General features: G+C 51.3%; 1 protein-coding gene and 2 long non-coding RNA genes across 8 annotated transcripts in view; 1 reads left to right on the plus strand and 2 right to left on the minus strand.

Moving 5' to 3' along the window:
• Positions 1–10,862, minus strand: CD177 (CD177 molecule). Its single transcript, XM_055412023.2, has 9 exons — positions 10,717–10,862; positions 10,501–10,641; positions 10,080–10,262; positions 9,291–9,410; positions 8,928–9,092; positions 4,400–4,540; positions 1,554–1,730; positions 1,286–1,417; positions 1–517 (listed from the first exon to the last, which is right to left on the minus strand). The coding sequence occupies exons 1-9, from the start codon at positions 10,766–10,768 to the stop codon at positions 264–266; spliced, it is 1,365 nt and encodes a 454-aa protein (XP_055267998.2). The 5' UTR covers positions 10,769–10,862; the 3' UTR covers positions 1–263.
• LOC129546751 (uncharacterized) overlaps positions 10,279–20,666 on the plus strand; it is a 22,695-nt gene continuing 12,307 nt past the window's right edge. For 2 of the 4 annotated variants that reach the window (XR_008683934.2, XR_008683935.2), the window contains exons 1-3: positions 10,279–10,424; positions 11,258–11,318; positions 13,241–13,471. This is a non-coding gene — a long non-coding RNA (uncharacterized LOC129546751). Of the gene's footprint in view, positions 10,425–11,220; positions 11,319–13,240; positions 14,013–19,606; positions 20,029–20,666 lie in introns of those variants that run through there. The other 2 variants (XR_016035842.1, XR_016035841.1) reach the window with 2 other exon arrangements.
• Positions 12,198–20,666, minus strand: part of LOC129546750 (uncharacterized) — a 20,722-nt gene continuing 12,253 nt past the window's right edge. Inside the window, exons 1-3 of one of the 3 annotated variants that reach the window (XR_016035845.1) lie at positions 17,815–18,487; positions 16,274–16,322; positions 12,198–12,593 (exon numbers count right to left, since the gene is read on the minus strand). This is a non-coding gene — a long non-coding RNA (uncharacterized LOC129546750). Of the gene's footprint in view, positions 12,594–16,273; positions 16,323–17,814; positions 18,488–20,666 lie in introns of those variants that run through there. The other 2 variants (XR_008683932.2, XR_016035844.1) reach the window with 2 other exon arrangements.

Raw genomic sequence — 20,666 nt, forward strand, 5'->3', positions numbered from 1 at the left:
AAACCCCTGCATGTGGGGAAAGGACAGTGTCTTTATTATCACACACAGGTGGCCACTGGTTGAATGTCCACCCTCCCAGAGGATCAGTTCAGCTGTTCCCAGGCCCTTTCATATGCTGTCACCAGGTCAGATAGTGTGTGTGTGTGTGTGTGTGTGTGTGGTGGTGGAGGGGGTGGTGATGAGGACTGGGACGTGATTCAGTGTCCAAGGCTGTTGAGTTATGAGGTCAGAGGGAGAGGTTGGGCGTGGGGGGTCAGCAGGAGCTAAGGATCATGGGAGAATAGGGTCAGCAAGGAGGGTGTCCCACACCAAAGGGCTAGGGACAGCCCCAGACCCACCACCCAAGCCAGGGAAGGGCCAGGGACAGCTCCACTTGAGATGAGAAGTCGATCCACCTCAGTGCCACCCTCACGGGCCTCAATCACGTTGAAGACCCCGATACTCCGCGTATGGCTCAACAAGGTGCTGGAAGGGTGGGCCATGCAGCCCTGGATGCCCACTGGGGAGGTCACCCCACCTAGAGAGTGAAGATAGAGTCAGAGAGGGTTCAACGCTCCTCATGCTTAAGTTCCTGCTGCTGCTGCTGCTGTTAAGTCACTTCAGTCGTGTCGGACTCTGTGTGACCCCATAGACGAAAGCCCACCAGGCTTCCCCATCCCTGGGATTCTCCAGGCAAGAACACTGGAGTGGGTTGCCATTTAAAGTTCCTAGACCCTATTAATCCTAGACCTTCCCCTACTCCACCTTAGACCAAGAGACCAGGCTCTTAGTCCCCTCCTCCCTCAGACCTAGAAAATCTGGGTCCCCAAGCCCCTCCACCCCCAAAGTCGTGAGCCAGGTGTGGAGCCCTGTACCAAGGTCACAGGATAACAATCTCTGGAACTGACCAAACCCCATAGCAACCGTTGCCATGACCCTCTGGATCTAAACCGACCAGTTCCCTGACCTGGTATTAGGTAAAATACCCACCCTATTACCCACCCTATAGCATCCTAACCAATCACCTAATGCCACCATTCCAGTAGGAATTTTCTCTGTCTTGAGGCTGTAAAAATTGGCTACTAGCCTGTGAAAGGGTTTGGCTCTCCCTTGAACCAGTCCACTGTTTAGTTTTCCCACTCTATTAAACTTGATTCTCCTCTCATTCTGCTTCATGTCTGGAAATTCTTTTCCAACCCGCGCCAAGGACCACAACATCAGGGTCTCAAGCACTCTCCCACCTCTGGACCCCGTGAATCCAGGCCCCCAGCCCCTTCTTCCTTGGGACCTGACCTTCAGCACTCACCTCCCGAGAGAAAAATCTGACCCTTGTAACAGTGACTGGTGCCGTTAGGACACGTCAAAACGTTAGAGCTTTGTGAGCAGGATCCAAGGACCAGACAGATGGGACATTGCAGGTGTCCTGGGGCCGGGGCGGCTGGGGAGCAGAGAGAAGGTTGGGAACACACAGCCCTGCGCTTAGCCGCGGCCACCCTCCTTGAGACCCGAGATGTGTCTCTGGGGCCCCGTCTCTCCCTACCCCGGGCCCCACCCAGCCCGCTGGTATCACACACCTGGACGAGGGAGGGCATTGACCAGGATGCTGCTGCTGGCGGCCGAGTTGCAGTAGTCGGAGGAACAGACCCGGGCATAGGAAGCGACCAGCACCCCGGGGGGCCTCGAGTGGATGGAGGTAGCCCGGGTCCTGACCTGGCTGCAGCCTTTGCTCCCCACCAGGATCGACCTGGGTCCTGAGGGGTGAGAGAGAGAAAGCTGGGTGGCGGGAGGGGAGGCTCCAAGGGCGGCAGAGTCAGGGGCTCGTCAGGCAGGGGACAGGTACGTGACGATGACCGGGGCACAGGTCCTGTAGAGAGCACAGGGAAGCCTGGGGCCAGAGTCGGGGTCCTCTCCCAGCTCTGCCGCTTCTCATTTCTGGCTCAAATGTCACCTTCGGAGTAGAACGTCCTCTGACTTTCCCATGGGAAACGAAATGTTTTCTGCTCTATGCCCTACCAGTCAACACGCCTTTTTCAAATGCAAATTTATGAGCCCAGATGAAACAAAGCCAGGTTTTTGGAAGCCAGCAGGAGCTCTGTGTGTGTAATGCAGATTTCTGAGCCCTCGTGAAACAAAGCCATGTATTTGGAAGCCAGCAGCTACTTCCTCCCCCGCAAAAGCACTGAGGAGCTGGGTGTGTGTGTGTGAGAGAGAGAGAGAGAGAGAAAGAGGCAGCCATCCACCACATTTGCCATCTCTTATGATAAACAAGAAATTAGTTTGTGAACAATGAAGAAAGCAGGACTGGCCCCAGATAGCTGGATGCATATGAAGCTCCAACACTCTGGCCACCTGACACGAAGAGCAGACTCACTAGAAAAGACTGATGCTGGGGAAGATTGAGGGCAGGAGGAGGAGGTGACAGAGCGTGAGAGGGCTGGACGGCGTCACCGGCTCGATGGACATGGGTCTGAGCAGGCTCCGGGAGATGGTGAAGGACAGGGAAGCCTGGTGTGCTGGCTGCAGTTCATGGGGTTGCAAAGAGTCAGACACAGCTGAGCGACTGAACAACAGCGGCACGTATGAAGGAAATGGCTTCAGCAAGTCTGGACATTTGCGTCCTCCCATAGAAGACAGAAGATTGTGCAATCTCTTCATGTGAGAGATTTAGTCTTCTCTTAATTAACAGTAATCTTTCCTATTCAGATTACCTGCCGCTTGCTGCAAATGTGTATAACATTCCCACCGAATAAATAACTCTCAACTTTTAGGTTTGGGGGTGTTTTAGTTGACAGGGAGCCTTCAGAGCACAAATTGCAATCTTCACATCATTCTCCCGATCTCCCGTCCCTGCTGGACTTCTGTCCACAGCTCTTATCTTCACACATGGCATCTTACTCTTTTGTTTTGTTTTGCCTGCAGCTTCCCCACTGGCCTGTAAAGCTACAAGAAGGCAAATGTAATGGGATCTATTGCACCTCAAACAGTGCCTGACACATAACAGCAGTTCCTTAGACTTTGAATGAAATGAGTTAAGAGCCGGACACGACTGAAGTGACTGAGCAAGAGCTTTCTCTGTGCCGGCTCTGTTCTCAGCCCTTTGCCTGGACTGCCGGCTATATCCTAGTGACCACCCTGTGAAGTAGGTTACTATTACTGCCATCATCTCGTCCCAGTTTTCAGAAGGGGAAACCAAGGCACAGATAGAGGAAGAATTGGGTTTAGAACTGCAAGCCTGAAGGGACGGTGGCAGGAAATTTAGTGCACAGAATCTAGGGCAGGGGGCTTCCCTGGTGCTCCAGTGGTTAAAATTCCTTAACCACTTCAGGAGGATTCCTTGCACTGCAGGGGACACCGGTTCAATCCCTGGTCCAGGAGGGTCCCACAAGCCACAGGGCGACCAAGCCCGTGAGCTGCAACTACTGAAGCCCGCACGCCCTAGAGTCTGTGCTCCCCAACAAGAGAGCAACGAGAAGCTGGCGCACGGCAACTAGAGAGTAGCCCCCACTCTCTGCAACCAGAGAAAAGCCCACGCAGCAACGAAGATCCAGAGCAGCCAAAAATAAACAGATAAGTATTTTTTTAAATCCAAGTCAGGATATGACCCAGCAATCCCACTGCTGGGCATACACACTGAGGAAACTAGAATTGAAAGAGACACGTGTTCCGCCAATGTTCATTGCAGTGCTGTTTATAATAGCCAGGACATGGAAACAATCTAGATGGCCATCGGCAGACAAATGGATAAGAAAGCTGTGGTACATATACACAATATTACTCAGCTATTAAAAATAATGCATTTGAATCAGTTCTAATGAGGTGGATGAAACTGGAGCCTATTAAACAGAGTGAAGTAAGTCAGAAAGAAAAACACCAATAGAGTATACTAACGCATATATATGGAATTTAGAAAGACGGTAACGATAACCCTGTATACAAGACAGCAAAAGAGACACAGATATAAAGAACAGACTTGGACTCTGTGAGAGAAGGTGAAGGTGGGATGATTTGAGAGAATGGCACTGAAACATGTATATTATCATATGTGAAACAGATCGCCAGTCCAGGTTTGATGCATGAGACAGGGCTTGTGCACTGGGATGATCCTGAGGGATGGGATGGGGAGGGAGGTGAGAGGGGGGTTCAGGATGGGGAACACAGGTACACCCATGGCTGATTCATGTCAATGTATGGCAAAACCACTGCTGCTGCTAAGTCGCTTCAGTCGTGTCCGACTCTGTGCGACCCCACAGATGGCAGCCCACCAGGCTCCCCCATCCCTGGGATTCTCCAGGCAAGAATACTGGAGTGGGTTGCCATTTCCTTCTCCAATTACAATAAATAAATTAATTTTTAAAAAACCCAAGGCAGGGAGACACAGGACCCCATGCAGGGGTCTTGCCCTCTTGCGCAGCCCACGCACCTACATCTATGAGCAGAAGGGTCTCCTGACACACCTCCCCAGGGTTACACTGCTGCTCCCCAGTTGTGGACCACTCGACAGGGTCCTGGCTCAGGTTTGGAGACATCTTCAGCATGGTCCCCCGATGACAGGTCAGAACAGCTGCAGAGAAAGAATCACCAGGGTCTGTGGAAGCCAGGGACCTGCTGGGTGTCTTCCTTCCTGGTCCTATGCTTGGGAAGATGCTCACATTCTTGAGCTACCCTGCAAGCCCGTCAGGCCACTGGGTCCCTCAACCTCAGATTTAGAAGGGGCCTTCAGGGCTTCCCTGGTGGCTCAGATGATAAACAATCTGCCTGCAATGTGGGAGATCTGAATTCAATCCCTGGGTCAGGAGGATCCCCTGGAGAAGAGAATGGCCACCCACTCCAGTATTCTTGCCTGGAGAATCCCATGGAGAGAGGAACCTGGCTACAGTCCATGGGTTGCAAAAGAATCAGACATAACTGAGTGACTAACACTTTCATTTCTTTCATTTTGGAAGTCTGAGCCCCATTCTCATTCTTTACCCTGTTTCTGCTCAAACACACTACAGGGGCCTTTCTCAATGCCCCCCCACCCCCCCTCCCCGAGGACAGCTGCTCTGTCAGCTGTGATGGAGACAGATGGCTCTTCCTTAGCCTAAGTCAATTTCTACTTTCCTCTCTGGGCCTCAAGGTCCTCATCTGGATAAAGAGAAATGTAGCCTGACATCATATATGTCTTCACTGAGCAATTCTATGTTCCAAACAGAAATACTCAAATGCCTTGTGTGCAATGAACATTTAAAAGTTGCCCAGATGCCGTGATCAGTTTCCAAGGATGAACCCTCCCCAGAAGCTCACCTCACCTGGATTGCATTTCCTCCAGGCATCCCCTACCCCAAGCAGGTTGTCATCATCATCACCCCGATTTTCAAGGTGAGAAACAGAGGAGTTTTGAAAGCAGGTTGCCCACTGTCCCACCGCGAGTGAGTTAAGAGCTAGGCTGGGAACTCAGGCATTATTCCGGCTCCTTGCAGGAAGTGATGGGGAAGAGGAGGACTGATGATCATCCTGGGCCACCTCAGTCCCTGGAACCCTCGGCAGTATAGTTTGAAAACCATTAGACCATCTCTTGAGACCATCACACGATCAGCTGGGATGTGTCTCCTGACGCAGAAACCCCGGGGCTGACTGTGCAAGTAACCCACAAATGTGTTAACTTTCACAACGGCCCCCATGAAGGAGGATCACTCATTCCCCCACTTCACAGACACTTCATGGCTCCCGCAGCCTTCCTCCCAGCCTGGTTCCCACTCTGCCTATCCCCGTCTTTCCCGTCTTGGCCAATGGCACCTCCTTTCTTGCAGTTGCTCAAGTTGAAGACATTGCTGTTATTCTCGACAATCCCTCCTCTCTTACACCCCGTGTTGCACCCATCAGGAAATCCTGTCAGCTGAAGCTGCAAAATCCCTCCCAAACCTGACCACTTCTCACCTCCTCCATGACTTCCACCAGGGTCTAAGACCCCTTGGCTCTCACCTGCTTCTTCCTGAGTCTCCCTGGAGGGTCCCCTCCCCCATGCCCATTTCCCCTTTACTCTATTCTCCACCAGGCATTCAGAACGATTCCCATAAAAGAAAGGTTGATTCACATCAATCCTTTGCTCAGAAAACTCCAGTAGATCCTCAGCCCATTTAGAATAAAATTCTAAGTCCTTAAAATGGCCCCAAAGGCTCTACCTGAGGTGCCCTCCCTCCTCTGCACTGTCTTCCTGTCCTGCTCTGCTCCCGCTTGATCACTCTGCTGGAGTCCCACTGACTTCTGGAGTCTTCTTTGAACCACACATGGAGGCACATGCTTGCCCCAGGGCCTTTGTATATGCTCTGCCACCTCTGACCATCAGTGAGAGTCTCCTTCTCCCTGAACTTGGTCAAAGAGGCTCTAAAAGCAGTGGTAATCCTGCAGAGCCCAGACTGAAACCCCTGTTCAGACGCTAAGCTCTTAACAGTTGCGCTCTCCTGGGCTGGGCCGACCCACTACTCTAGCTGGAACCACGATCCAGTTCCTTAGGGGGACAGTCAGGCTGTTAAAATCCTAGATCTTTGGTTATTCTTCAGTTTGGGCTCCTGCGGTGGCCCATTTTGCACCCAGTCCTCTCCTGCCCCATGCCTTTCCAGGAGCTGATCTCTGTCCCTGGGATGTCCTTCTGTTTTCCACTTACTCCCTGACATCTTGCTCCACTCTAGCTGGGGGCTTCCCTTTTTTGGTCCAGTGGCTAAGACGCCACACTCCTATCGCAGGGGGCCCGGGTTCAATCCCTGGTTGGGGACTAGACTCACAAGCCACAACTAAGAGTTCACGTGTCTCAGCTAAGACCCAGGGCAGCCACATGTATCAGTCAATAAATAAACAGTTTTTTAAAAAAGATCTGGCTCTGACGCTGAAAGCCAACAAACTAGGGACATGTATGAGGAATATCCATTTGTGGCGTAATGGCTGTGTTTTATGTGTGTGGTTTGGGCAGCACACGTGTGTGGGACATGTGTGAGGTGTGTGAACGTGCAGTGGGCCTGTGGAGGGCGTGGGGCAGAATGGCGATGTGTGAAATGTGTGCGGTGGGCGGGTGTGATGTGTGGGGTGTGTGTATAGTGATCGAGTGTGTTGGTGATGTAAGTGGTGTGTGTTTGTTGTATGAGGGTATCGTGGTGCGTGTCCCGCATATCTGTGCTGTGTGTGTGTTGTGTGTTGGGTGTGTGCTGGGTGTGGCATGTGGTGTTGTGTGGTATGTGAGAGGTAAGAAAACACGTGTGTGGTATGTAGTGTGTGGTGTGTACACAGCAGAGTGTGTGTGGTTGTGTCTCTCGTGTGTATTGGGTGTTGTGTGCATTGTGATGTGTGGTGCATGTGGCATGTGTTTGATTTGTTTCTGAATGTTTGCTGGATTATGTTATCTAATATTCCTGCTAGTTCCAGAGATGAAGGCCAAATCAGTAAACGAGCATTAATTTAAAAAAAAAGATTCAGACTCTGTCCCTCCTTGATCATGGCTCCCCTGCCTTTAGCAGAAAGGCCAGCCCCATCAGTCTGGTTAGGAAGATATCTGACCCACCACCGGGGCCCCCACCTACCTCTTGGCTCCCCCGCCAACATCCATTCCCAAGACACAGCAGGACGTTCCGTCTGCTTGGAAGGGCTCTGCCTTCACCACCCACAAGCACCTTGTCCGCCTGGAAAACTTGTCATTGCTCACCGCTCCCAGCTGTACCTCATCCTCGCCATGAGCCCTCCTCAGGCAGAGCCCAGGGAGCCTTCTTGAAAACAGCGGGCTGCCCCCACCTCCCAGCCTTTGCCCATACTGTTTCCTCTGCCTGTTTGTGCCCTTTTCCTCTTCTATGAATGAACTGCAGCTCATCATTAAGACATGGGTCCTAGGTCACCTCCTCTGTGAAGTCTTCCCTGATCTCCCCTCCCAGAACATCAGTATCTTCATCCTCTGAGCTCCCTCAGGCCCCTTTCATGACAGCCTCGTGGCTACCTGTGTCTGTGATGTCTCTGTTCCCAGTCCCAGAGGCCCTTTAGGGCAGGGCCAGGGTCTGAGTCCTCTGGGGTCTCCACAGGAGACCTTGGAATGCTGTATGAACTCCTGTCAGCAAACATCCTGGGGAACCCATCCTTACCCAGCCCTGTGGTGCCTGAGGCTGAAAACCTTGGTGTCAGGGACATGTGGGTTCTGTCCTCAAAGCTCCCAGTCCAGCCAGAGATCCAAACAGGAATGTTTGCTGAACTCACTCAATTCTCTGCCTGAAGCTTGGTCAGGGAGGACCCTCCTCCCACTTTCTCCAGACCCCACTTCCCTTCTCGCCCCACCCCTCTCTTCATGCTGCTCCCTGACATCAAGACATTCCAGGCCGCTCTCGTCCACCAGAGTTCCGCCTGGACCGGGTTTCCACGGGTGAGTGGGAACCCTCCCCGGGTCCTCGTTTGGCTCTTACTTTCCCTGTCACACCTGAAGCACCCTTGACATCTTTCTGATCCCTTTTTCTCTGCAGCAGGGCTTCTGGGGCCTCCGGTACCAGGCGTGGGGGTTGGGCAAGGGTGGGATGCCAGAGTGGGGTCGGGGGTCAAGGGGAAGCCAGAGACCCCAAGGTCAGGGAGGTGGAGAAATAGAAGCAGCTAGTCACCCCCAGCAGGGAAACCAGCAGGCACTCCTGCAGCCAATGGATAGAGTGGCATTCGAAGTGGCCCACCCTCTTTGCCTCTGACCTTCCTCCTAGCTCCCTTGCTCCTCTCCCACCGGACAGGCTGTCCTAACTAAGCCAGGCTCAACATCATTTAAAACACCTGTCCTATAGATCTGTTCCCTGGGCCACGTACCTTCTCTGTTTCCTGGCATCCTCGCCCGAAGTGCCTACTGGGAGAATCCCTCCCATCACACCTGCCTGAGTGAGTAGTAACATCTGGATGACCTGTAATGCTGATTTTGGTGGGATATGTTTGGATGCCTGCCTTTCGGAGGGTTATCATACCCCGGAACTTCCGCCCCTGGCACTTGGTCTTGTTGCCGTGACATCCATCTTTAGGATCGCAAGTCTCCTGCAGGCTGATGAGCCCGATTTTCTGGGTCCCGTTCAGCAGGTTGCAGCCTGCTTGAGAAATGCATCCTTGGATGTTGAGTCTGGTGGAGCTGCCCTCTGGAAAGCGGGAGAAGGCAGAGACACTGTTCCTGGGACCAGCCAACACTCAGGGGGAAGCCAGGCCCGCCCTCCTCAGGGTCCCCATCCTCACCTCCCTTTCCTCCCCAAGAGACTCAGATCTTGATCCTCAGCCCCACAACTACCCCCCACCCCAGCCTCCCCCAACCTGGCCCCGATGGCACCTCCCGGGCTCACCAGCAGTGAGGTGGAGGACCCCATTGTAGCAGTGTGAGCTCTCGGCCGGGCAGGTCATCTCTGGGGCCGACAGACAGCCTTCTGTAGACAAGCAGACTGGACACCGCACAGAGCCCGGGACTGGAGAGGTGGGAGGCAAAGGGAGGGAGGAATAGGGGCTCTGAATGCAGGCCGGGCGCCTCCCCTCCACCCTCCTCGGCTTGGCACGACTCCCGAGAATCAGCTCCCTTAGTCTCCCTGGGCTCCTCTCAGGAAGGTCTGCGGAGCAGGGCATTAGGACCCGTGACTAGAGTGAGACCAAGGTGGGGAGGGAGGATGAGATCTGGGGAGGGCTGCCTAGTAAGGGGAGGGGAGGGGTGACCTGGGAGGACCCAGCAGAGCTGTGGAAGAAGATGAGATGCCCATGTCCACCAGCGATGCCCAAGAGTAGAGAAACGCAAAGGGCAGAGCGAAATCTGATTGATGATCTCAGACAGAAGAGGACAATGGGAAGCCACAGGTCAATTTCATTTCGGAAGAGGAGATGCTGAAACCCCACGGGAAAAAAAGGAGTGGGCAGCAAGTTAGGGCCAGAGTCGCAGTCAGAGGTGGGTGGTCGAACAGGAGGGAACATCAGTCCAGTGTGCTGCTAAGGGACTGTTAGAAGAAGCTGTGCTGGGGAGGCTGGACCGGGCTGAGGGGAGGCAGGGAGGGATTCTAAAAGAACCTTGCCTGTGTGCTCACCCCAACCCCCTCAACCCCATTGCCCCCCTCCTCCGGGCAGTCCCTTTCTCCCCCGATCTCTGGCACCTGTGGGTGGGAGCGGGATCCAGAGAGGGAATCTGGTGGAGAGATCGTTGCACAGATTCTCCCGGCATACCCGGGTGTAGGAAATGATGGACAGGCCGGGGCCTGCCCTGTGCTTGGTGACGCGGGCCTCCTGATTGGCTGCCTGGGTGCAGCCCTTGATGAGCACCAGGTATAGGAAGGGTTCTGTACGGAGAGAGAAGCAGGCCAGGGTGGGGTCAGGGCTCCAGGGTCCTAGAGGGAGGGCGTGCATCCAGAAGGGTGCAGAGGAGGCCCCTGGGCGGCTCAGGTGGGCGCCGCTCCTGGTATTTCGGGGAGCGGTCTTCTGAGTTTGTACACAGAACGCAGGTAGGACTGGAGGGTGGGGTGATAGGGGCGTCTCTCCAAGGGAGAGGCTGCAAGTCAGGAGCGGGGCCCGTCTCACCGTTCTGGGTGATCAGGACCGTTTCCTGGCAGCCCAAACCTTCCCCACAGTTCTGCTGGGAAGTCTTCCACTGGAAGGGCTGTTCCGATACATTCCTCACGGTCTCCACTGTCCCCCAGTAGCAGTTCAGGGCCCTCGCTCCTGAAATGGGAGGAGCAAATCCACCTGAGCTCAGCCTCCAGGTGGATCCCCTCCCTGGCCGGGTCTCTCACTCACGGGGCAGGGCGAGGGTGATGCCCAGCAGGGCCAGCAGCAGGGCAGGGCTCATGGTCTGGGTGGCGGGAATGCTGGCTCCCTCTCTTTCTCCCAGGAAACAGCACTTTTATATCTTGTCACACCCAAGGTAGTCCAGGAAAGGGTGGGGAGGACAGGGTCTTGCTAAATGAGGCCTGGGCCTCCCTCTGAGTCTCCATAGCTTAAAAGTGGTGGGTGGGGTAGGGTGAGGATCCAGGGCGAGGACAGGGTGGGGTGGGGTGGGGGGAGGAACCTGTGTCCTCCTTCCTTCCCTAGACCCAGGGGTCCAGCTCCCCAGCCCCTCCTCCCTCAGACCCAGGATTCAGCCCCCCCAACTCCCTCTCTGACCCAAGACTCTGGGCCCGCAGCCCCTCTCAACAGTTAGAAACTGAGGCGTCCTAGCCCCTAGACCTCACGGGTCCAGGTCCCCAGCCCTCTTTCCTGCAGAGCCCAGCCCTGTGGGTCCCCACCCCCACCCGGTTTCAGGCTAGTCTGAGAAGGCGGTTTCCTCATCTCCAAGCAGCTTGCCCACCTTCTGGCCCGAGATGGGGAAATGACCCAACTGCCTGTGAGGACACTCTGTGGTGAGTCTTGCCTGGTCCTTATGCTCTTCCCACCCGAACCCCTGCCCCCCATGGAGTCCCGCTTCTCTTTTCCTTCTCTTTCCTTGCTGTGTGCCTGTGAGTCTCTCAGTCGTGTCTGACCCTTTGTGACCCCACGGACTGTAGCCCACCAGGCTCCTCTGTCCGTGGGATTCTCCAGGCAAGAATACTGGAGTGGGTTGCCATGCCCTCCTCCAGGGGATCTTCCCGACCCAGGGATTGAACCCGTGTCTCTTAGGTCTCCCGCACTGACAGCCGGGTTCTTTACCACTAGCGCCACCTTCCTACACTGCTGTCCTTTTTATTCTCTTTTTCATGAACTCCCTTCCTGCTTCCTCTTTTTCTGTTCTTTCCACTCTCAGCACAACACAGGTCCTTGAACCTCCGCTTTCCCACCACACAGGAGGGAGGTTGGTGAGGAATGGCGGGCGGTGGGAGGGGACAGGTGGTGGCAGAGACCGAACATCTATCAAAGAATTAGGATATGCCTTGGCAAAGCAAAGCGTCTTTGCCAGAAATAGATGGAAGAGTGGTGTGCTAGAAGATCAGCTTTTCAGAAAAACAGCATCATAACATCAGCCTATTTCTGTGGTGTCAATTCTCTTATCCTGTCTGGTTTTAAGCTACCAATCATTTTAACAACCAACTCGAAAAATTCCTAAATATTTAACAATTGGCTTTTGCAAACCTGTGCAAACCAGCTCTAGCATGCTGGGTAGGAAGAGACAGGGAAGAACAGGAGGTGTCTATCCGTGACTGCAGAAACCAGATGTGAATGCGTGAGAGAGAGAAGGGAAACAGAAAAGACTGAGAACAGCAGCAGCAAAGAAATGAATACGAAAGTTGCAATTACATGTTTATTTCAACATCCGCATAGGTTTTATTTTTCTTTGCGTGTGCAAGTTTATTGTTTTAAGAATTTAAAAAATAATTTTATTTATATTTTTGGCTGTGTCAAAAATATATAAATCTTTTATTTATATATTTTGGGAGTTCATGGGTGCACAGGCTTTTCTCCAGTTGCGGGGAGCAGGGGCTACTCTTCATGGCGGAGCACCAGCTTCTCAGTCCGGTGGCTTCTCTTGTTGCGGAGCACGGGTGCTCGGGTGCACAGGTTCAGCAGTTGGGGCCCGTGGACTCAAGAATTGCAGTTCCCAGTCTCTAGAGCATAGACTCGATAGTTGCGGCACACAGGCTTAGTTGCTTCGAGGCATGTGGAATCTTCCCGGATCAGGGATCGAACCCACATCTCCTGCACTGACAGAGAAGATTTACCACTGAGCCACCAGGGAAGTCCCAGGGTGCTGCCGCCCAAAGTACGTGCCCATGACCATGACCTCGGAGGTGAAGGTATACTACAACCAATATAAATTCTCCCTAGCAGTCAGGGCTCCAGCTCAAAGGGGACCCATTCCACCTGCCTAACTTGAAAAGAGATTTTAAATGAGACAATTGGCAAAAGCATGAGACTGTTGTGGAGACACAAGGGTTAGAGCAGTTTCCTGGTTCTGATACCGCTGTGTGTCTATTGCTGTTTTACTGCAACACGGAGGGGTTGCTGAGACTCAGAGAGAACCCTCTCTGGAGGTGGCTATTTGACAGGAGCTCCAACTTCAGGCTGAAAAATTCACACAGCCAACAGTGACACTACAGGGAGGGAGCTGGGGAATTAATACCCCAGCTTCACTCAGCGTCCTCCCTCTGGTCTCCTGCTGCGGCTCCCCATTGACTAAACCCAGCTGGAAGGTGGGAGATCCCACTAACAGTCCCCACAGCACAGGGCAGGGGGAGAAGGGGGAAGAGTGAATGTGAAGAAGGAAACAGCACAATCCACCCCTTGCCTTTGTCCAGATGAAGAGCAGAGTCCTCAATACAGGACTGTTATTCCCATCTGTTACTTACAGAATCATCTTGTGCTAATGACAAGGGGTCACACGCCCACAGCTTCAGATGACCAGTTCTTCATGAACCACAGTGAGAGGGAAATGGGGGAAACCTGTCACGGAGCTGCAAAGGCCCTGACTGTCGCTGGTGGTGATGAGAGCCGCCTTCTACCACCCCTTCTACGTTCTCTGACCACCTGCCAGCACCTCCTCTGGACATCGTTGGGACACAAATCTTCATTCTTAAGGGAAGTAAGTGTTCAATAGTCTCGTCTCTATTGGCTTTTGGCCACTTTCTGCTGACTAGGGCCTCCGGCAAGTAAATATTACCCACAACGCATCCCCTGGCTTCCAAACGTAGTCCTCCTTGACCCAGCAAACCAGCCTGCCCCTGCTGGCCACGTTCCCTCTGGCCGTCTTCTCCGCCGCTTGTTTCAGCAGCACGAGGAACACAAAACAGCATGGGGGCAGCCCTGGCTTCTGGTTGATTAGAGCTCTGATTGGGTTTCTCACCCTCATCAAGCCCAAGGTCACAGAGACCAGGAGCAAGAATCCTTTAAGTGGGGTGTCGTGTGTACTGATGGGAGGGGACACTCCCTGACCCCACCCTGTGTCATGGACCCCTGCGTTCTGGCTCTAGGGGAGGTGACACGGTAGACTGGCCCGTCTGAGACCTAGAGCATCTCCTGTTGGATGGCAAGGTGCCTTCTCTACCTGGTGCCTTCAAAAGCCATCATCGCCATTCGACCCTTCTGATAAACCAACTGTGTCTGTGGAGTGGGGCACCTGGAAGGTCAGTGAGCTCCGTGGGTGGGAGTTAATTGCCTCAGTTCCTTTGCCTCAAAATACATCCTCTAGTTGGAAACAATATTTCATGGGAGGACTTCCCTGGTGGTCCCGTGATTAAGAATCCACCTGCCAGTGCAGGGGACAGGGGTTCAATCCCTGGACCAGGAAGATCCCACATGCTGTGAGGCAAACTAAGGCCATGTTGCCACAACTACCGAAGCCTGTGCCCCTAGAGCCTGTGCTGCACAAGAGAATTCACTTCAGTGAGAAGCCTGCCCCCTGTAACAATGAGTAGCCCTGGTTCACAGCAACTAGAGAAAGCCCACCTGCAGCAATGAAGACCCAGCGAAGCGAAAATTAAATAAATCAATTTTTTTTAAAAAGAATAGAACCATTTCTCACAGTTTGGGGGGCTGGAAGTGCTCAGGGTGCTAATGTGATCAGGTTCTGGCAAGGGCCCTTTTCCGGACTGCACATGGTAGATTTCTCATTGCATCCTCACATGGCTGGAGGAGAGTCAACTAGCTCTGCCTTCCTCATAAAAGTGCACTGTGGTAATTAGTGTTCAACTCGCCACATCCAAGGGGTGCCCAGATAGCTGGTAAAACATGATTTTGGGGTGTTTCTGTAAGGGTGTTTCCAGGAGACAACAGCATTTGAATTGGTGTACTGAATAAAGATTTTTGTTGTCGTTCAGTCACTAAGTCATGTCCAACTTTTTGCGACCCCATGGACTGCAGCACACTAGGCTTCCCTGTCCTTCACCATCTCCTGTAGCTTGCTCAAACTCATGTCCATTGAGTTGGTGATTCCATCCAACCATCTTGTCCTCCATTGTCCCCTTCTCCTCCTGCCTTCAATCTTTCCCAGTTCCAGGGTTTTTTCTAATTAGTCGGCTCTTCTCATCAGGTGGCCAAAGTATTGGAGCTTCAGCTTCAGCATCAGTCCTTCCAATGAATGTTCAGGATTGATTTCCCTTAGGATTGACTGGTTCGATCTCCTTGCTGTCCAAGGGGCTCTCAAGGGTCTTCTCCAACACACAGTTCGAAGTATCAGTTCTTCAGCGCTCAATCTTATTTATGGTCCAACTCTCACATCCTTACATGACTGCTGGAAAAACCATAGTTTTGATTTGTGGGCACAGTGATGTCTCTGCTTTTTAATTTTGCTGTCTAGGTTTGTCATAGCTTTTCTTCCAAGGAGCAAGTGTCTTTTAAAGTTGAATAAAGATGGCCCTGTAGAAGCAAGTGGGCTTCTTCTAGTTCGTTGAGGGCCTGAGTAGAACAAATAGGTAGCAGAAGGAAGAATTTGCTCTCTGCTTGAGCTGAGACATCACTGTATCCTGCCCTGGGACATCAGTTCAGTTCAGTTCAGTCGCTCAGTTGTGCCTGACACTTTGCAACCCCATGCACTGCAGCGCGCCAGGCCTCCCTGTTCATCACCAACTCCCAAAGTTTACTCAAACTCATGTCCATCGTGTCGGTGATGCCATCCAACCATCTCATCCTCTGTCATCCCCTTCTCCCGCCTTCAGTCTTATCGGGCCTTCTTATTTCAGGGCTTCTACCTTAAACTGGGACTTAGACTACTTGTTCCCCTAGTTAACAGTCTTGAAGTTTCAACTGTACTGCCAAATTTTCTGGGCCTCCAGCTCATAGACAGTAGATCCTGGGACTTCCTAGCTTCCATAATTGCATGAACCAATTCTTCATAATAAATCTACATATGTTTCTATATATCTGTTTGGGCTTCCCTGGTAGCTCAGATGGTAAGACCCACCTGCAATGCAGGAGCCCAGGTTTGATCTCTGGGTCTGGAAGACCCCCTGGAGAAGGTAATTGCTACCCAATTCCAGTATTCTTGCCTGGGAAATTCCATGGACAGAGGAGCCTGGTGGGCTACAGTCCATGGAGTCACAGAGAGTTGACACAACTGAGTGACTAATACACACACACAAATATATCTGTTTATACCCTATTGATTCTGTTTCTCTGGAGAATTTTGACGAATATGGGCACTAATCCCATCATTAGCGTTCCACCCTCATGATCTAATGACCTCCCAAGGACCCCAGCTCCTAATACCTTCATACTGGGATTGGCATTTTCAGTGTACCAGGCATTCAGCCTCCACTGGGACCCAGTAATAAGCCTAGATGGCTCACTGGTAAAGAATCTGCCTGCCAGTGTAGGAGATGCAGGTTTAATTCCTGGGTCAGGAAGATCCCCTGGAAAAGGAAATGGCAACCAGCTCTAGCATTCTTACCTGGGAAATCCCATGGATAGGGGAGCCTGGCAGGCTACAATCCTGGGGTCTTAAAAGAAACAGATATGACTTAGTGACTAAACAACAGTAACAACAAGCCTAAAGCCCCTTTCCAAATGTCTTGCAATCTTCAGAAGAAGGCATGAATTTTCTCCAAAACAAGGAGTTCTGCACTGTGATTCTCTTATTAGACTCTGTAAGATGTTCCATGTTGTTAAATACGGTTTGAAACAGAAACATTCTTACAGTCATTATTTTCTGAATACAATCACCCAGGAGTTACTTAGAAGAACATTTTAATATTTCCTGGGGGGAGATTTCTAGTATAACTCTTTTGTGGTTTAAATGGTTTGTTCTTTTTTCTAATTTATGGCTACTTCCTATATGGCCGACGGCTTACTATCCCTACTATTTGATATTAAAATGTATCTGCATTTATCAACTTGCAATTTTACTTTTTCAGAACCTGTTGAGGATTAGCCAAGTCTATTTCCTCTTACAGAAAGTTAAGGCTTTTGCCCAAGGATATTTGTGAAACAAGGTTGCTGCTGCTGCTACTGCTGCTGCTAAGTCACTTCAGTCATGTCCGACTCTGTGTGACCCCATAGACGGAAGCTCACCAGGCTCCCCCGTCCCTGGGATTCTCCAGGCAAGAACACTGGAGTGGCTTGCCATTGCCTTCTCCAGAAACAAGGTTACAAGATTTTAAAAATTAATTTCAGAGAAGTTAATTTGTGAACCGGTTCCAGCTTCTCCATTCTTTGTCACTGAATAAAGCTTGTTTTGTTCTAGTCTAAAAAAAAAAAAAAAAATCAATCAGCAGTTCCTGATTCATTACAAAAAATCAACAGTAGATTAAAAAACAAGTATTGGAATTTAGAGCCTTGAACCAACTAATGCTCCTTTGGTTTCTAAATTGTTCCTGTTGGGACTAAAGTCAATTTCAGTTAGCAAAGAATCAACTTTTCAAGCTGTTTACATTCTTCCAGTTTGAGTTGCAAAGGTGGAGGAGAAAGAAGAGGGATTAAGAAAAAGAGAAAGAAGGGGAGGGAGAGAAATGAAAAATAAAACCAGAAGAAAATTCGCTACAGAATGGAGAAGGAGGGAAAGTACTAGAGACAGAATGAGGTTCAGGTTTGTGGCCTCTAAGGACCAGCCTCTCTCTTTTGGACCTCAGCCTCTAATCTGATCCCAGAACCAGACCGATTCTTAACTCTGACCCCAGGTCAAGCCCACGTTCTGACTATCAACATCTTCCCACAATCGGTTCCTGATCCTGACCAGGCTAAGCCCTAACTAACCCTGACCCTAAACCCCAGTTCTCTCTACACTGCGAACTCGAACTTTAAAGAATCTAAAACAGTCATTCGCCATGGCACCCCACTCCAGTACTCTTGCCTGGAAAACCCCATGGACGGAGGAGCCTGGTAGGCTGTAGTCCATGGGGTCGCGAAGAGTCGGACACAACTGAGCAACTTCACTTTCACTTTTCACTTTCATGCACTGGAGAAGGAAATGGCAACCCACTCCAGTATTCTTGCCTGGAGAATCCCAGGGATGGCAGAGCCTGGTGGGCTGCCGTCTATGGGGTCGTACAGAGTCGGACACGACTGAAGCGACTCAGCAGCAGCAGCAGCAAGTGGACATTCACATCCAGAGATGTGGGTTCACGGTTTCACGGGGTTACTGTCTGTACCCTGCCAGCCTTCAACTTCCCCCTCTGCATCTGCTTTGTCCCCCACACCCCACTTCCTCTAAAGCAATCTGATGAAAAAAACACTTCCTTGATCTTCCATCCCGTTCACTGCTTCTTCCCTTCTGGGTCAAGCATCTTCAACTATCTGGACACATTTTTTTTTTAATTTACTTGTTTATTTCATTTGGCTGTGTCAGGTCTTAGCCATGGCGCGAGGGCTTCATTGTTCCACCACATGTGGGATCTTAGTTCCCTGACCAGGGATCAACCTGTGTTTCCCGCATTAGAAGGCAGATTCTTAACCACTGGACCACCAGGGAAGTCCCTGGACACTTATTTTTTTGGCTGCCCTGGGTCTTCTTGCTTGTGGCTTTCTCTTGTAGCAGAGAGCAGGGGGCTGCTCTTCACTGCAGTGCACAGGCTTATCGCAATGGCTTGTCTAGTTGCAGAGCATGGGCTCTAGAGTGCTGGCTCAGCAGTTGTGGCCCATGGACCTAGTTGTGCCGAGGCATGTGGGATCTTCCCAAGTTCAGTTCAGTCGCTCAGTCGTGTCCGACTCTCCGCGACCCCATGAATCACAGCACGCCAGGCCTCCCTGTCCATCACCAACTCCCGGAGTACACTCAAACTCATGTCCACAGAGTCGGTGATGCCATCCAGCCATCTCATTCTCCGTCGTCCCCTTCTCCTCCCGTCCCCAACCTTTCCCAGCATCAGAGTCTTTTCCAGTGAGTCAACTCGTCGCATGAGATGGCCAAAGTATTGGAGTTTCAGCTTTAGCATCAGTCCCTCCAATGAACATCCAGGATTGATCTCCTTTAGAATGGACTGGTTGGATCTCCTTGCAGTATAAGGGACTCTCAAGAGTCTTCTCCAACACCACAGTTCAAAAGCATCGATTCTTCGGCGATCAGCTTTCTTCACAGTCCAACTCTCACATCCATACATGACCACGGGAAAAACCATAGCCTTGACTAGACGGACCTTGGTTGGCAAAGTAATGTCTCTGCTTTTTAATATACTATCAAGGTTGGTCATAACTTTCCTTCCAAGGAGCAAGCGTCTTTTAATTTCATGGCTTCAATCAGCATCTGCAGTGATTTTGGAGCCCAAAAAAATAAAGTCTGACACTGTTTCCACTGTTTTTCCATCTATTTCCCATGAAGTGATGGGACCAGATGCCACGATCTTTTTTTCTGAATGTTGAGCTTCAAGCCAACCTTTTCACTCTCCTCTTGAGAGACGCCGCCCCCGGGCCCCGGCGGCGCAGACGCGACGCGAGAGACGCCATCCGCGGCGCAACGAACCCCGCAAAGAGGTGCGGCCGTGAGGAGCTACCCAACGCCTGAGGCCAGGGCCAGCGGCCGAGAGGAGCTACCCCACGTCCAACAGGCAGTGGCTGCGCGGGCGCAGGAGGGCCGAGAGGAGCTACTCCGCGTTCAAGGTCAGGAGGGGCGGCCTTGAGGATCTTCCCAAACCAGGGATCAAAGTCCTGTTCCCTGTGTTGGCAGGCAGATTGTTAACCACTGGACCACCAGAGAAGCCCACAATTTTTTTTCCTTCTATTTTTTCACCTTTCACTCACTCCTTGATGCTTTCTTTCCTTCTCTTCTTCCTCTAAAATTGCTTTTACCAAGGTTGATGTAGGAGACGGATGGGCCCCTGATCCGAACTATCTGTCCAGTGGAGTAAAATTGAAGCTTTGTTCTCACCCAGACACTCTGAGGATAGAGCGAGTGGCTGGAGCTGAGCTCTGCTGAAGTAAAGACCACTCCTGAGGTCAAGGAAAACTTCCCTGTATGTACATGTGTAGGAATGCTCCTTGGGGGTCAAAAAGGGAGGAGGGGGCATCACCCCATAATATGTATGGACATGCCTCTGTGGTGGGAGCCATCTCAGCAAAAAGTTACCCATGTGACTTGGGGAGGATCCTAGGACAGGTCTGAGGTGGAAAAGAAGTTATATAACTGGCCAAAGGTAAACAAAGACCCAGAAGGACCATCCGTATGACTGATTTAAATCATGTCTTTTTTTTTTCATATTTATGAACTTCTTTTATTCAAATAGATTTTCAACACATCTTGTCTAAAGACAGAATACAGAGGCCTGCGTGACTTGGGCTGCGTGGGCCCTGGAGTGACTGAGACCCAAGACACCCACCTTGGCAGAAGAACAAAAAATATCTCTCTGGTTTGGGCAAAAAAAAAAAAAAAAAATAGCCTTTTACACCTTTACTGAGTTTACTAAATGTGCTTGAAATGTCATGGTTAGCGGAATTTGTGGTTTCCTTTTGAAATTCCAAGTCACTCTTATTTATTTTTTTCCATTAAATCATGTCTTAACTGTGCTTCTCATTCAGGACACCCGCATTCCTCTCTGGGAGTGTATTTCCGCCTTGCTTCTATCTTAAACAAACAAACTGCCTCTCTGTGTGCTCTCCCACGTATTATGCTGTGTCTTTAATAAAGCTTGTTATTGTTTTTAGTTTTTGCCTCCTTGAAATATTCTTGCTTTCTGTGGGGGGTAAAGTCAGGGGAACTTTGCCTCTAGCCCCTGGTGGCCTCACTACTAGGATTCCTGGTTTTCATTCAGGCTCAGCTCAGTTCAGTTCAGTTCAGTCACTCAGTTGTGTCCAACTCTTTGCGACCCCATGAACCGCAGCACGCCAGGCCTCCCTGTCCATCACCAACTCCCGGA

Source organism: Moschus berezovskii, chromosome 22 (assembly GCF_049115385.1).
Source record: "Moschus berezovskii isolate FMDL1 chromosome 22, NW_MosBer_1.0, whole genome shotgun sequence".
NCBI lineage: Eukaryota > Metazoa > Chordata > Mammalia > Artiodactyla > Moschidae > Moschus > Moschus berezovskii.